The sequence below is a fragment of the Centroberyx affinis genome, unplaced genomic scaffold (assembly GCF_046629955.1).
Source record: "Centroberyx affinis isolate AG114_WGS23_722 - 3 ecotype Tasmania unplaced genomic scaffold, CSIRO-AGI_Caff_v1 ptg000918l_1, whole genome shotgun sequence".
NCBI lineage: Eukaryota > Metazoa > Chordata > Actinopteri > Beryciformes > Berycidae > Centroberyx > Centroberyx affinis.
In genome coordinates this window covers 30,992-47,759 of record NW_027279500.1, presented here as the reverse complement: position 1 = coordinate 47,759, position 16,768 = coordinate 30,992, and the positions used below count along the sequence as shown (strand labels likewise).

The 16,768-nt window shown below is 42.2% G+C and overlaps 2 protein-coding genes across 2 annotated transcripts; one reads left to right on the top strand and one right to left on the bottom strand.

Annotated features, from left to right (window-relative positions):
* Nucleotides 1-738: 738 nt before the first annotated feature.
* On the bottom strand, nt 739-10,211 carry LOC139645877 (von Willebrand factor A domain-containing protein 7-like). The gene is made up of 16 exons (XM_071521746.1): nt 10,180-10,211; nt 8,835-9,040; nt 8,311-8,583; nt 7,953-8,046; nt 7,660-7,794; nt 6,152-6,338; nt 5,760-5,935; nt 5,331-5,443; nt 5,113-5,229; nt 4,449-4,652; nt 4,221-4,353; nt 3,396-3,545; nt 2,130-2,222; nt 1,692-1,963; nt 1,297-1,590; nt 739-1,171 (listed from the first exon to the last, which is right to left on the bottom strand). The coding sequence occupies exons 2-16, from the start codon at nt 9,015-9,017 to the stop codon at nt 752-754; spliced, it is 2,844 nt and encodes a 947-aa protein (XP_071377847.1). The 5' UTR covers nt 9,018-9,040; nt 10,180-10,211; the 3' UTR covers nt 739-751.
* Nucleotides 10,212-13,277: 3,066 nt separating this feature from the next.
* LOC139645876 (protein ABHD15) lies at nt 13,278-15,987 on the top strand. The gene is made up of 3 exons (XM_071521745.1): nt 13,278-14,027; nt 14,481-14,710; nt 15,252-15,987. The coding sequence occupies exons 1-3, from the start codon at nt 13,278-13,280 to the stop codon at nt 15,985-15,987; spliced, it is 1,716 nt and encodes a 571-aa protein (XP_071377846.1).
* Nucleotides 15,988-16,768: the final 781 nt, after the last annotated feature.

Genomic DNA, 16,768 nt, shown 5'->3' with positions numbered 1-16,768 from the left:
TGATTTAAGGACAAATTATTGATCACGTATTTTGTTTGTGTAAAAAGGTTTTGTGCAAATGCCGTTCCATGTGTTTTGGGAAACTGCATCCTATAAAAACTCTCTCTTAACTATACAGCCACAAACAGACACGCACCACTACCAAACACACACACACACATCACATTAACAGATGCACATGCACACACATCCATCAACAGACATATACTTGCCCCGCCCTCCTTATCGGACTATCACTGACCAACCCATTGAAATAAGTCGCTCTGAATCTCTGACAACCTTTCAAAATGTAAATAGTGATAAAGACAAAAGGAGAAAAAAAAATGTTGAACTTATAGCAAAATGTGAAAAGCAAAACGTTTTGTGTGTTCTGTAAAGGATTATACATGAGACACATTATGACATCAATAAAAACAATGTTTTTTAAAATTTCTGCCTCTTATCTGTTGTAATAGTGTTTCCCTCATCATTTCCTCATGGGAGAAGATCTGCCATCTGATTTTGGGACACTAGGGGGCCTACGCACCCTTCACAGGTCTTAAAGGACCGGTGTTTATTTTTTAAGTTTGTACCAATCCTCTAGGTTGTCCCTCTCCTTTTCATCATTCCCAGTGGTGTCTGTCTACAGTTAGCATTGCATTAAGCATACAAATGATACAACATCGCCAGAAAATCATTTTGAGGTTTGAGTTTTAACTATCTGGGCTATACAAATTATACAACTTTATACAACTTTGACATCAAAACACATTCACTGGATCCCCCTGTCAGTCGGTACAAGGAGCCCAAGCATCTGCATGACTGCAACCGCTATGCTGAGGCAAAGTAGCGAAGACGGAGTGTCTCTGGTGCCGCTGCTGCTTGTTGCCCTGATAGTGTAGAAGCAGGAGCCTACGTTCCCCACCCGATCCACAACCATCAGCTCCACATCAGGCGAACAGCAAGATGCCCTGTAGGACACCAGGGTTACGTTCTCGTTGTTGGTGCCGACCCCCATGCTGGTGCTCATGGTCCCGTTGCCCTGTTGGAGGATGACGCGGTCGACGCCCGTCCCGTCGGCCCCATCCGTCACTCTGACAGAGAGCTCCCAGCTGCTGGACAAGCTGCAGTTTTCAGAGCATTTGGACTGCAGGCTGAGCAGCTGGCACACTGGACGAGTGAAATCTGTCACCTGTGAGGAGGAGGTAAATTGTCAGCTAGCCTGTGTTATGTCCCGCCCCAACATCCTGTTTCACCAGGAAATACATGGGGTCTTTAAGAGTTATTCGAATATGTGCAAATTCTGCTCAGTGTTACCGTGTTGATGATGGAGAAGCGCAGCACGATATAGTTGGTGTCTGTGGCCCCCGGAGCCTCGACCTCGATGGTCAGAGTGACATCGCTACCAGATGGGATGTTCAGAGGCGCTGTGAGGGTCACTGTACCGTTGGCACTGCCTCCAGTTGCCAAGAGCAAACTGGTAGGGAAGGTTGAGGCAAAACCTTGGTCATTAGTGGCCCGGATGATGAAGTTTCCCCCCGTCCCGCTGGTCATCACAGAGAAGGGCACAGAGAATGGCGTTCCTGGTACTAAGATACTATTTGAATCAGCCTAAATACAGAAGGAATGAGGAAAGATTCAGTATTTGTAGTGTGACACAGCACGTTTTACTCAATGTATCCCTTCAGCGATGGTCTTGGGTGCGTACTCACAGTAATAGTCAGGTTGGAGGCTCTGAAGTTGGTGGGTGTCTGTCTCTGGAAGCTGGTTATTGAAGCTCTGGAGCTGCTGTTGTCCTGCCCCTTCACACGCACCACAAACTCCACCGACGGGACCCTGTCGACCCGGACTAAGAAGTCTCCGCCCCCCTGTGACTCCACTATGCCGTTAACCTCACCTGACCCCGACGACTCCACCAGAGCAACTTCTGTCACTGTGGCAGAGTCACTTCCCGTCACCGACACCAACAAGGTGCCATTAACACCTTCAAAAAAAAAGAAAAAAAGTGTCTGACTAGATCATATTGGTTGGTATTGTCAAGTTGTGTGTTTCTCCTTTTGGAAATAAAACCAATATGATAAAATATCAATGTACATCCAACATGGTATCTCTGCCATATCATCAAAGTCACATCTTAACAGTTCCTTTACCCGCTCTGGGACGCGTCTCTAGAGTATCAAATCCTGTAAACGGGCCCTGGGATGCTTCCACAAAGTCAAACAGGAAGTCAATGGCACTCTGACCTGCAAATACAAAGTCATGAGGAAAAATTAAATCAAAAAAGCTACATGTAGGCTACATTACGTGAGAGTTTACAGACATTATCATCCATAGGAATTTTATTTTATATATATATATATATATATATATATATATATATATATATATATATATATATATATATATATATATATATATATATATATATATATATATATATATATATATATTTTCCCCTTCCCTTTGAAGTATATTTATGATTATCACGTTTTTCCTGATATGTAATTTGACAGAAGAGCCAAGCACAACGCCCACAAAATGGCAGCAACACCCATTTACCTGTGGACTTGGTATGGACTTGGCATGGTGAATGTAGCGAGAGAGAGCGGGGGTGGATGTGTTACCATTCTACAGTTTAAGGGTGTGTATCAATGCCACAATTATTCAACCCACAGGTTGTTGTTGGTAGAAAAAACCAAAAACAAAACAAACTGCATTCCTTTCCACAGGTGTTCACATATTTCTGTGTTTGTTTGCCAGCAAAGGGAAGAAGAACATGACACAACAGCACCTGACGCTATGGCATTGTTTTCCTGCTGTAAAAAAACAAACTACTTCCTGGGCTCTTTTTGTCCCATCATCCAAACATAGCACAAGAGCTCTCTTAAGTGACAGTTGAACAGGTCAGTTGGGTTAGCTAGTTCAGGTAAACAGGTAAGTAGCAGCTATGACTAAAAGCAGTTAAGTGTTCATTTTGTGATCCAAATAAATAACCATGAAGGTATGTATTCAAATTCAGAAGTATTATTATTCATATTCAGTAACTATATACAACAATCCACAATAACCTGTTCACAATCTCCAAAGCATCCTAAGGGAACTAATGCTTCTCTCCACAGTGAATATCTGAGAATTCCAGTAGACCAAGGAAACATCCTAACATTGTGTAAACTACCAATGGATCGGACCAAGCCTAGTACCCTTGAGCAAGAGATCTTGCCTCTTGTTATCGGAGACCAAACCAACAACCAAGCCAACTCAACACAACGGCGACCATATAACCTGAACCTCAGGCAGTTAGACACCTCTGTAACTCTTGGGGGAGAGATGATTGGACTATGTTCTGAAAGGCTTGTCAAACTGTATGTTGTTTCAGTATTCATGTTTCCTAAATAAGGAAAGATGATCCGTCTCACCTATGACCTTCAGAGTGTAGGGATCCGTTGACACCATTTTCATTTCCCATAGTCCCACTTGTTTGTTGAGCCGCAGAGTTCGGAAGTTCCCCACCGACTGGGAGGAGGTGATCAATGATCCGGTCCCATCAGTGCTTTTCTGAGACTCACCTATAAACAGAGTCAAGCCAAGAAATAAAGCACACAGGTAGTAAACAGTTACCAGACAAGGACACATTCAACAAAGTTAATGTTGTCACATATTGATAGTGACAGGATTAATGTTCAAATCAGTCAATGCAAATTAAAGCTGCTATGTGTAACACTTTCTAAAATCAATATATCATTGTTATATTATTTGTGACCTTATATATACTCGTATAATTACTGTAAACAAACCGTCGAGCGATTGATTGCCTCTATATCACACTAGTGCTATTTGTTGGTGTTTATGAAAATTAAGACCGCATTTCCCATAAACCCCTTTGCTTCCTGTCACAACAGGAATCTTTGCTTCTTCAGTCAAAGGTTTTCTCATTTGCTTTACTGAAGAGGATAAACATTTTCCCATAGGCCTTCTTCTCTTGTTCCAGCACCTGCCAAAATGCGAGAAACTCTGAAAGCTCCATTTGCTCTGGAGGAACAGCGCTCTTTTCCTATTTTGTGCCATAAAGCAATCCAGCAGATGTTCAGTGAAATCCGACACAATGTAAAATGCTTAGTGATGGTCTTGTTTATTTACAGTAATTGTACTACTACTACTATGATTTATTGGTGTTAAAATACTATACATAACACCTTAAACCTTCAAGAATAGGAAGGATTCCATTTCCAAAGTAGTATCACCTGAAGGGTTGATGAGAGTGAAGGTGAGGGAACGGCCTGTGATGTAAACTGTAAGATTTCCAACTGACTCATCGACTAAGAAGGTGAAATTATCTGCCTTTCCTGGGCTCCTAGCTGCCTGCAGAAGAGTCACCTGGGAGGATGAATGAAACAGACGGCACAATTTGATTCTTAGTTTGAATTTAGAAAACCTGCTAGTCGTGGCCAGTGAAATACTTTTGATATTACCAGGGAGGAGCTGGAGGTCTCTGTGATGATGCTGGTGGCCACAGGCAGCTCAGTCTTGGTCACTTCTATAGCCAGTCCTCCTGAAGCCTGGGCCAGGTCCCTGTACAGCTGGGCGTCTAACTTTGACATCTGGTTACGTTGTTGTTCGTGATCACTCCGCCTCCGCCGACGGCTCCCCGAGATATTAGTTAGCATGAAGTTCACCTGAACAGAGACGGGTGGATGAGAATTATATTAGCCAAATCATATAGACCTGTTACGGCTGTTGCTTTACATATGAAAACCTACAAATAGGTAAATCGTAAGTCTTTTTTTGCCTTCCCAACTCCAGAAATCTTACACTAAAGGATTTTGGTAGTCTGTCCTCCAACTCCAAATCAATTGCCATTATGATTAAATAATGTATACAATGTAATTTACTATTGATTGATAGGAAATAAATAATCAATTAGCTGTTACTTAACCATTAAATAATTAATATTACATGATTAATTCACAATTTACTAATGCTGATTATTGTAAGTGTTATTTAGTTAGTTAATTATTAAATGATTATCATTAATTATCAATTATAATTGTATTATTATTGTTATTCTTTTTATTATCATCATTATTATTAGTAGTATAATATTTCTTTACATTGACACCAGCAGCAGCTACTCACCACTGTCTTGGTCCGCTCTATCAGTGCGATCACTGTGCTCTTCAGCTGTGTGTCTTTAGCGGAGGCGTCAGTGAAGAGGAAGATCTCAGAACTGGAAGGAGCGCCAGTTAAAGCCAGCTATAATAATATGATACAGTAAAGGCAGTTTTAGTTTCCATCTGACCCACATTTAATAAGCTTAGCTGGACAGATTTTTGAAGCATCACATGTCACAGCACCTGAAGCCCTGATAGACTCAGTTCTTCAAAATCCCCGCCTCCAGCTGCTGACAGTGAAGTAATAATAGTCTTGAAGACATTTGGGTCTGTGGTCCTTATCAGCGGCCCGAAGTCTGAGGTTCACATGGAGGTAGGAGAGGGAAATGTATTGTTATTCTTCATCTTGTACTTACTTTTGTTGAATGGTTTATGATTCTTACAGGCATTGTAATTTCCATACTATACTGTTGATTGATTATTTGATAAATCACAATATTCCAACAATACAGCCTTGCAACTATCATTATGGCACATTAATTATTTCCATTTTGATCATTATTAAACAGTTTCACAGGCAAGCAGTCAGAAAATCCTTACTGGTTGATAAACTTTCATAAGCAAAATGATGGACAGAATTGTAAAGTCCAGTCTGGGGCTTTAAGATCCTACCTGGATCATTGAAAGGAACAAGAATGTAGACCGAGGGCTCGTCGTCTGTTCCCACTTTACTGTTGACTAGAAAGGAAGTGACGTTCTTCACGGCCTCGATGTCGTCACGCATGCTGTCTGTGGTGTCAATCACAAAACAGAGAGCTTTATTGGATCCTTTGGAGATCCCCATCATCCTGAAAGAAAAAGAAGATAGAGAGATGAAAAAAAAACTTTGCACTACACATACATATTTACAGTACAATGTAACAGAGTTCAAGTTTGTTTATTTAGCCCTTTATCACATGCATGTCTCAAAGGACTTTACAGAGAATGAGCCTAACTAGATCTAACTGATCAACAATCAACCATAGAACAGAATGATATAGAACAAACATCATAGAGTCTCATACTGTAGGAAGTCTCTGTCACCAGCAGCCCCTCTGATGTCCTCCAGCAGCTCTCTGGTTGCAGCTATAGCCGCATTTGCTGCTTCAGTGTGCAGATGCCCATGGCTGGCATCCAGCGTGTCTTTGTTGATCCCACCTTTAGGCTCAATCGTACTTGTTTGATCAACGAAACCCCCGTGGCTACATTTTCCTGTTCACCATTAGATATGACAGCAAAATCATAAATATGGCCTACATCTCTCTTCTTTATCGAATGTCATACTTTTCTGAAGAGCATTCTTCTGTGTAAATATGTGTTTTTATTTGTGGAATCCAATGTCTTTGTGTATGTTGTCTGGTTACTAGTGTTATGGGGATGAGCATATTAATCCACCAGGGAAAACAATCCTGGAACATGTAAATATACTTAGTGACTAAAGCAACTTAATGTGATTAAAGCCTCTAAAGTGATTTAATTTCAGATCCTGGGTATTGGTGAAAGTTTCCACTAGAATCATCTCATGACGGCTTTGAGTAGAGCAGCTGACAACTAGACCATGTGACAATTTGGAGAGACAGATGACAGGAGGTCATGGTTTAGCAACCCATGGCGGCAGTATCCAAGGCTGTCTCAGCAGGCTGGTTACACTCCCAAAAGCTATGAATAGGCACAGACGAGGAATACCCCTGAAGTCTGAGAGAGCTGGGGTAGAAAATGTCTCACATGCAGATAACACAGTAGCAGACTTTGGCATGGACATGACTGTGAATAAGGACCACCCAAAGATAGGCTTTCCCAACTGGGACTAAATAAACAGAAATAAATTCTTTATCCATTAGTCAGCCATCCCTTTAGCTAGTGACAGGCGGTACATTGTGGTTCTTGAGCTGCTGAATGGATAATTTCAAACCAAAATACTGAGCCATTCCATTTGTTTGTTGTTGTTGAGACTGATGGTGAAGTTGGAAAATATTAGGAGAGATAATTGTGGGCAAACGGTAAGTCTAAATGTAGGTGTAGTGTCAGGCTAGCATAGGTGTGATGTAAGTGAATATTCTGTAGGTCTGATCAGTGCTGAGAGCAGATATAGAGGGTAGCAGAACATAGTTTTGGGACTTTCTGCAGGCATCTAAAACAATGAATCATCTGTGATTTGAGGTGTCCATTGGTAAGCCTAATGACACTGTACTCAATTTCTCAAGGTTCTACAGCCTACTTTAAAAGCTCAAAGGATAGTTTCATCAGATCCTGTGTATTGTATGTGTAAATACCTTTATGTCAACTATTTACAATTTCTTAATATTACTGTATTTTACTGTGTATTGCATTAAATATACAATGGCATTTGATTACAGGTGATCATACCTATATGAGGTTCAGACAATTTAATCATGACAAAGGATCATCACAGTTGCACATCATCATGACCCACCTTTATTCATTTTTGTTTGATCGCTAGTTATCATATTAAAAAAAACAAATAATTGATCGAGCAAAAGTGTTTGAATGTGAATGATAGGGAGATGTTTACCTTCTGGTTTGGTTGAGACAAAAGGCACAATGCCAAAATATCCTGAGGTCAGTATGTTCTCCTGTATGATGTCTTCCAGGATGTTGTTCCTGCAGTCGTCTCCATCACAGTTGCGACAGGTCGCCCTGCTTTCAGCTGTAGAAAAGCATTTCCACAAGATATTTTATTAGTGTGTTATTCTTGAAATAGTTTCTCTACCGTCACACGAAATCTACATTCCTCATCGCTGCAGTTATCTTTTTGTCAACACGGAGAGAGAGACAAACACAGACAGACATCACCCATCTCTTTACCTGCTATGTTGCCGATGCTGGTGTCTGATCTGATTAGATTGGGGTTTGGATTTTTGTTGCCCAGTTCCACCCAGTTACTGTGACTGTAGAAATCCTTCAGATTGACAAAGGAAAGCAAGGCACAGATTTTTAACAACATGAACAATCCATTAGTCACATTTGTTTGAATCCCTTGAACTTAACTCACAGCAGCATTGATCATGTACGATCATGTAATTCTGAAAATAAAGTCAGAATTCTGAGATTAATCTCAGACTTCTGAGTTTATTCTCAGATTAATCTCAGAACTCAAATATTTTTTTCACATGTGGCCCTAATCATCTTCTGTAATCATGCATTTAAGAATAATAAGAAATACCTGTAAAGGGTGTAATATTTCTCCCAGCTTCTGCCTGGCTGCCTCAAAGTTCTCTTGCCTGTTGCTGGCCTTGACAGCTGATATTCCATCTGTGATGATTTTCCTCCCTTCTATAAAGTTCTCTTCGTCAAAATGAAAGCTGGCATTGAGTGCATGACGGAGGTCCACCCGTACGTTTCTCAAGATGATGAATTTAATGGCTGCGCGGAAAGTCTTGGATGATTTTGGTGAATCACAGGCAATAGCAACAGCTTCAGCCGTCAAAGGCTGTGGCTACACACACACACACACACACACACACACAGGTCTGAATTACAGTTTATTATTACAGAAACACATTGCCCTTGCATAAATGTGGAACTACTCCCCTATTGCCCTACATACTCTAACAATCCTGCCCCCTCAAAATTCATACATATTCACACCTTTAGAACATCAAGTCACATTAATAAATAACACAAACACTGGTAATTAAAAAAGTAGTATTTTCAGGCAAAATGAACTTGATTGAAGGTAATTCTTACAGGGAAAGTGAAGACTGTCCCCTCAGCCTGAGCCAGTTTCTGGCACACCTGGACAGTGGCATTCAAAATGGCCTTCTCAGTGATCTCCAGGTGATTCAGGGAGTCTCCTGGCAAGATCGCAAACCCCAGAGCTCCAGTCTGCAGGAGCAGGAGACACAGTGCAGCCAAACCTGAAGGCAGCATCACTCCTCAACCTGTCTGACAGTCTGAGAGAAAGATGGAAACACATTTATTTAGTTTTCCCACAGAGGCACATCAGTGTGTCAGTCATTGATGGAATGGATGATGGAACTTTGCCTGTGAGATCAGTCCCAACTTCTGCAGGGCTTTAACGGAGGTAATTACGCGCCAAAAATTCTGAAAGCCAGCAGCAAAAGACACACTGAACCACAAAAGTTTCTAAGGATTTATTGATACTGGCAACTGCTCTGGGTAAGTAAATGCTTTTCTGTTTTTTTTTCACTACTTTGTTTTTATTTTTTGTAGCCTGGATAGCTGAAAGAGCTTCTTCTAGCCAGGGCTATATATGTGATGATTAAACCTACAGCTAGCTAGTTAGCTGGCTATGAATGTATGATTCTGATCACAAACGAATAGCCAACATGACTCCTTTATTTTTGCTATAATTGCTGGTCAATAATAGGTAAACAGTGCAATACAACAAACTCCCTGACACACTGTAACACAAACATGTGCAACAACCCTCAAATGTGAAACATTATTTGCATATGATGCATTTGAACCACCTTATTCCAAGAAAACACCCACAATATTTCTCCAGCTCTATGAGAACCGGACCAGCTCACACCTCATTACAACCTATTCTACCAAGCAATTTTGTGATTTTGTGTACAGATGAAGGCTGAATCTCAAAACTTTGACACAAACCCCTAAATGCTCACAAAAAACTGATGTGGTATGGTTGGGTATTCTGGCCAATGGATAATCACAAAGTTAAATCATTTGTGTTTTAAGAGCATTCATTATCACTTATACCTGCCTAAACATGCATAATTCAGTGATTCACTCTTTTAACATAAAAATCATTTCCTTGCATAGTGTACAGCAATGGTATAAATATCTACATCTCAAAAAAACAAAAAAGGTTCATGCAGGACTAGTTCTTTTGTCTCTACTTGTTAGTAAATGAAAAGTGAAAATGCTGTTTTTTCTTCATGATTTTACCTTGTTTAACATAGTATTACAAACATTTAGACACATTTAGACAGCTCTATGAAATTACGCACAGGATTCGTCATTTAGATACATAAAGATAGTATTATGCCATAACATTTTGATTTATGTTATATATAATAATAATAATTATCAGTAGAGTATGCTTTACCTTAGGTCCTTGAAGCCTGGCTTGAATCTGTATTTCTGTGGGTGGCAGCACCTGTTGTACCACACTCCAGGACCAGGGCGGGGTCATTATCTGCTGGACTAGTTGGACCTGTTGCCTTGTTATGATGCTAACATTAATCTCACCATCTTCAACACATTACTATCAGTTTGCTAATGGAAAGTATTATGTATGTTCACAAAAAATCTGTGGATTTCTTTTTCACTTTTATGTTTATTTTTTCTTTTTGTGTCAAAAGTCACTGCCAATATGTGGATTAATCTGTGAAATCTTTTAAAGATAGAAATGTAACTGTCATGACCATTAAATCAAATCTTTATACCCACACAGACCTGGGAGAGAGAGGTTACAGAATAAATGTCAACAGTGATGGTTAAACCTTTGAAGTTTTTCTAGTGGAAAATCATGCACCACTCAAATTCATTAATTCATTTCTTAAATATTTGATCTTGTAGTCAGACAGTACAAGGGAATGATCACTGTGTTCTCTATGGGAATGACTGATTCAAAACTGTGATACTGGTTTGTTGGTGTATCTTTTTGGATGACACTTCCACATTCCTCATACTGAAATGTTCAGATTACCTCTTAGCATGTTGTTCTGCCCTGTTAGCCATCATCAGCAAAATAAAAATGCATCTATGCACCACAGCTGGGTGGTTAACAATGGTTTACTGCTCCTTTAAGGTTGTTACTGTTAAAGGAAGCAAGTCACAGTGCAATCTATTGTCTGACTCACTCTGCCTGATACACACAAACACACAAACAGACAAGATCATCATTCAGGATCAGAGAGAAAACAGCTGCATGACAGCGGTTATTCAGCAGGAGTAGTCAGGGAAATGAAAGTTCATCTTCTGGTCAATGCATTTGACCAACTCCCTGCACATTATCCCACCTACTACAAGACAATCACTTGACATGAAATATTGATTTAAAATCATTACAAACTAAAGTCAATTTTAAGCTTAGCCAAAAACAGCAACAAAACAAAAAACCAAGTTCAGCAAGACTGTTTGCAGTAACCAAGGAGTAACATATATTTGGCCCGAGGTGTCACTAGTTAACTGGATTAGTTAACAGAATCGACCAGACTTCTTGACTGCACAGTGAGTTGATCCGATTTAAACTATCCAACAAAGCCATGCCATAAGCTATAGTAGCCTCACCTGACAGAAGATACAAATGTCTAAAAAATGCAACAAATAGGCCTAGAACAAATTAAAAAGTGGCATAGCAGTAAGTGTTATGGCTTGAAAAATATGTATTGCCATATTGTACACAATTACATTATAATATTTAAAAAATAATTATACAATTTAAATAGTGTTGAAGTAAAACATTACAACATATGCTGAACATGGACAAACTGCACTGGCAAAGAGGAACAGTGATCACAAGTCAAAGCTCACTGATAGAGGTAGATGGACACTAACAGGACAGTTGCTAAACATGAGAAAACTACAACCCATTTAGCATAGAACTGAATCAACAAAAACTGTATGTGGTCAGCTTCACAAAGCCGGTATTTAAGGCAGGGCTGCCATTCAGAAACCGCTTTTATCCAAGATCAATGCACACAGATGCATTACCTTAGCCTGGGATTAGCAGCACAAAACCTGGAACACAGAGCGATGGAAAAAGTAACATGGTGGTGGATGATGGTATGGGCAGCCATCTTGTGGGAGTCATTAAGTCTTATGATTGCTCTGCATGGTTTGTATAAAGGTAAAAGAATAAAAGCCCATTATATCACTCCAAGATGATAATGTCCCCATACCAGGATGAAATCAATGCCTTCCATGGCCTCCCCAGTCTTCCTGACAGCATTGAACCTTTATATGGAAAGTTCTTGAGTCTAGATCAGGGATGGGCCATCACATGCCATGGAGTGTGAAGTGGAGTATGCAGGTTTTCATTCCAGCCGAACACTGCAGCAGGTGTTTTCACTGATTACTTCCTCCTCTCTGGTTGAAGTTGTGGCAATCAGTGAAATCACCAGGCGTCATGTTTGGTTGGACTGAAAACCTGCATGTGGTTGTGAAGTAGATTTCAACTTTTTTTTCATCCCTCAAAGAACTGGAGGCTTTCTTGAAGAATGGTCCAGTATCCCACTACTCACAGTTCACGGCTCACAACATGACATCGTTCCAAGCTGTTCTGACGCCAAAGCGAGGCTCTGCTCCTTATTTCAGCCGTCTCCAACCATGTGCCCTCGAGAGCCAGGTGTCTGCAGGTTTTCACTCCAACACTATGGCAGCTGATTTCATTGATCAGCTCCTCCTCTCAGGGTGAATCAGTAAAATCAGTTGCTGTAGTTATGTTTGGTTAGAATGAAAACCTGCATGGTTCTTGATGGCACATGGTCGGCGATCACTGCCTTTATAATGTACTTGATATTCAGATATTATTAGCTGCTTACATTATATTGTTCACCCCCTTTGAAAAACCTTCTTGCATTTTTTTTTCTCTTTTAACTAGTTTGAATTGGGGATACAATTGAATATTAACCCGAAAATCCTACTCTAGAAAGTCAAAGCAACAGGCGTCATGTTAGAATGTTTACAAGGCAAAGTCTTTCAAGGTCTTTCATGCCACTACTGTCTCCAATATTGGAAGAAAAAAAAACTCATCAGCAGGTACACAGGGGTCATAATGTAAAAAAATGACGGTAGGCATAGTAGAAGATCAAAGAGAGTATGATTATGTTAACAGTTTAATAGGAAAGATTTATGTGCCTTCTGTTTGCTCAGCTACTGTTTGAGCCCATGATTTATGGTAAATGATTTATGGAGGGAGGAGAAAGGGCGGGAGGAGGAGGAGGGGCAGCAGGAGAGCAGAGACAACAATTTACACTTTCCAAATGGACTTATTAACAAACTGGAGAAAGAGAGGATTGTTAGGGATATCAGTCTATTTATCAGGCTATTCTGCTTCTTTTCCTGCCACTGGTGCATGAAACAACAAAGTTGGACTTTGCAAAATATGGAGGTCAGAGGTAACTGAGGTCACAGCAAAACGTCCCAGAGAGCATTCTAGTTTTTATGTGTTAAACAACAACTTCAATCCTGTATTTGCCAATGGCAGTCTGTATATGGGACTGTTTGTTCTGTTTGCTCCCATTGCTGTTACTTCTCCTGCTCTCTCTGGCTCTCCGCTGGCCCAGGTTACAGTGTTGGCTGAGGCTGGCTGTGAAGGCTGCAGCCTGGAGACTCTGGGTCACTGTCTGCTGGGTCCTGGAGCTCCCGCTGCACAGGAATGACAGAACGTGGACCAAGCAGACAGGACCACCAGGGACAGATAACATGTCTGGCCCAGGTCAGACAGATAGACCCAGTCTGGCTTGCAAACCCACTGCGCTGGCCCACCACCTGCGCCGGCACTGCGGCTCTCTGGCCTCACCGAGGCTGGCCGCCTGGCCCAGAGGAGACGCTCACCTCCAGACTCTGTCCGGCTTGCTGTGGGGGAACCAGGGAGGAGGCCGCCTGGAGGACGAGGTGCAGTTCACCAGGGACCATCTGTCACTGAGAGACGGGGGCATCGTGGCTCTGGACTGGGCTGTCGGGTCCAGACTGGGCGGGAGAGGGGAGGAGGGAAGGAGGGAGCATCAGTTGGGGGGAAAGACACTGGGGTGTCACACCTCCACTCCTCCTGTCCTCCTCCTCATCCCTCAGTGCTGGGGAGGGGTGACCCCCCACCTGAAGGGGCTGTGCCGCCTGGCCCTGCGGCAGGGATTCTACGCGGTGGTGTTTCACCCGCGAGGCACGGCAGGCTGCCCACTGACCACACCACGACTGACCGAGTTTGGAGACCCAGCTGATCTTGAGCAGGTATAGGATTAGAATTTCTTATTGTACTGTGCACTATTCAGTGTGCATCTACATTTAGCGACATATTTTTATCATGTACTATGTGAAATGACATTGAATAAATGGCTTTGCCAGCTTTTACTTCCTGCTACTTGTAGTACATCAAACACATTATTTTGAAGCTGATCATATTCATTTATATAACAAAGTAACATAACACTGCTGTTCTGTGAAAACCTTGTGACTCTAATTTTGGAGATTTTTCATTTCAGTTGAAGGATTACATGGTCTTCTGTGGCCTGAGAATGTCTGCCAACATTTTGGATTGATGAAACGCTTTCAAATCCATTGCATAATGTGAAAAATTCATATAAACAAGGCTGGTTTTGTCAGTTCCAGAAAAGTTGACAATTAGGAGATACATGGTTTTCCCCCGACAGTGACAACAATCTCTTTCATGCCTTCCACTGTCAGGCGGTGGCTTATGTGCGAAGCCGCCACCTGTCCTCTGTGCTGGTGGCAGTGAGCGAGGGTTCAGGCTCAGGTCTTCTGCTGTCCTACTTGGGGGAGTGCGGCTCCAGCTCGTACTTGACAGCGGCTGCAGCCATCTCTCCTGTGCTGCAGGGCCAACTGTGGTTTGAAACGGCCATGCCTCCCATTTACCGCTGGGGGGCGCTCTTCCACAGGAAACTGCAGCTCAGCAGGTGAGAGCAGTTTGTTGCAGATGATGGAGAGGTGAAGCAAGATGAAAATTAATGTTACTAGAGATGCGACAATATATTGAAATTCAATATATGGCAATACAAAAATGGGACAATACGTATCATGGGGCAGGGAAATTAATTGTGATATTAGCTCTGTTTTATTCTGCTGTAGCAATTTGAAATTAGATGGTTTGTCCATCACAATTTCACAAGCTCTCCATTGAAATTATATTATTTGCGCTTTGTCATGACATTTTAACATTGTTGTTTACATTCTAGAAAGTCAATGCCATTACTAGAAAGATTTGTGGCTCAGAAATAAACATAATTCTGTACAGTCATACTTTGTTGTGACTGAACTTTTATTTATCGTATCGTAGTTGGATCGAATCATGAAGCCCACACTGCGTATTGAATCGTATCGTGAGAGAAGTGTATCATCCCATCCCTAACGGTTACGATGTGCACATGGATGCATTATGGACGGGATTATAAGAATTTGATTAAAAATCAACTTTTTTCACCTCTGCTCCCCTCTCAGATATGCAAGTTCCTTCAGTGCAGTCCTGGATGTGGATCGGGCCCTCAGCTGCTCCTCCCTCAGAGACTTTGAAGAGGCTCTTTTCTGCTCCGCCCCTCAGCCTCAGCAGAAACCCCCCAGCTCTCCAACAAGCTCCTCACACCCCCCGCGGGGCCTGGGACCCTCAGTGGCCTGGGCCCTGGGGGAGAGGGCTTACCCAACCACGGACTGGGACAGCTACTGGGAGAGGAACGAACCTCTGAGAGACGCGGATGAGGTGGCGGTCCCTCTGCTCTGTATACGCAGCCGGGACGACCCTCTCCTGCCCCCCGCCTCCACCATGCCCCTCCCCCTGTTCCAGAGCAATCCTTACTTCCTCCTGGTGATGACGGACAGAGGCGGGCACTGCGGATTCACTCTGGAGGGGCGAGATGAGGGGGAGGGAGGGATGGAGAAAGGCGGGATTGGAAACGGGGAGGTGGAGGAGGGTAATTGGAGTCATGTAGCAGTTCTGGAGTACTTCAGAGTGGTGGCTGATTTCCTGAGGGGCGAGGAGAGGGACGGGGTGAGGTGGGGCGGTGCAGGAGGGGAATACGGTCCGCCGGGGCAGAGGAGCAGGACCGGCAACATGGCCGCTGCGCCCCCTCGCAGGAGGAGAGCGACCGTGATGAGGAGGCCACGGCAACAGACACATGAACAAGTCTATGAGGAAGCAGAGGATGGGGAGTTCACTTGGAAGAGGTCCTATACTCGCTGAGGATGGAGATGGAGGAAGATGGAAGAAGAGGGAATTCTACATAGAAATTTAATCCAGTCGTTGGACACCGTCTAGGCGTTTCTTCATCACTTCTTCTTCGTCACATCTGTTACTGGAGTTCTGAGATGAGACTGATGAGAAGACAATCCTTTTCACAGGAATGTGATCAGGGACACAGAAAGCAGGACAAATCAGCAAAACAAGAATGCTCTTTTAGGATTTGGGATTGAGAATCAAAACTTCAGTCAAACGTTGACTGAATGTCAACAGGAAAGTGTCTGTTTTAATGCAGGCCAGGCAGTATGGCTTCTCTTTGATAGATGCCTCCTTAGAGCTCCGCCTCCAGAATTGGGCAGAAATGATCAAGAGGACACATGACCTTCTTCAGCAAAGACAGAAAACCAAATACTAGCTCTGGAACACTCTTTGTTCTGTTCGAAATTTCAACAATATTTATCTGAATGTGTATAAAAAAAAAAATCAAAGGGTCACCATATTTGTCAGTATTTGTGTCTACACATGTCCACATGGTTTTCAAAGCAACAAGCTTTCATGCAATATGGCTGCCAGCTGCTTAAAAACAAAATATCCCATGTGGAATGTTTACAAAGAGGAGTTGCACAAAACACACACAAGTCTACAGGCTCCAATCAATGCAGGTCATTTCTTGGCTGGACTTTACACAGCAGTGTGGTATCAGCCAGTGTAGAAAGTTTATATATTATAAACTTTCTACACTGGCTGATTATAAATAACCTGAGGCCTTTATGAAACAATAGGA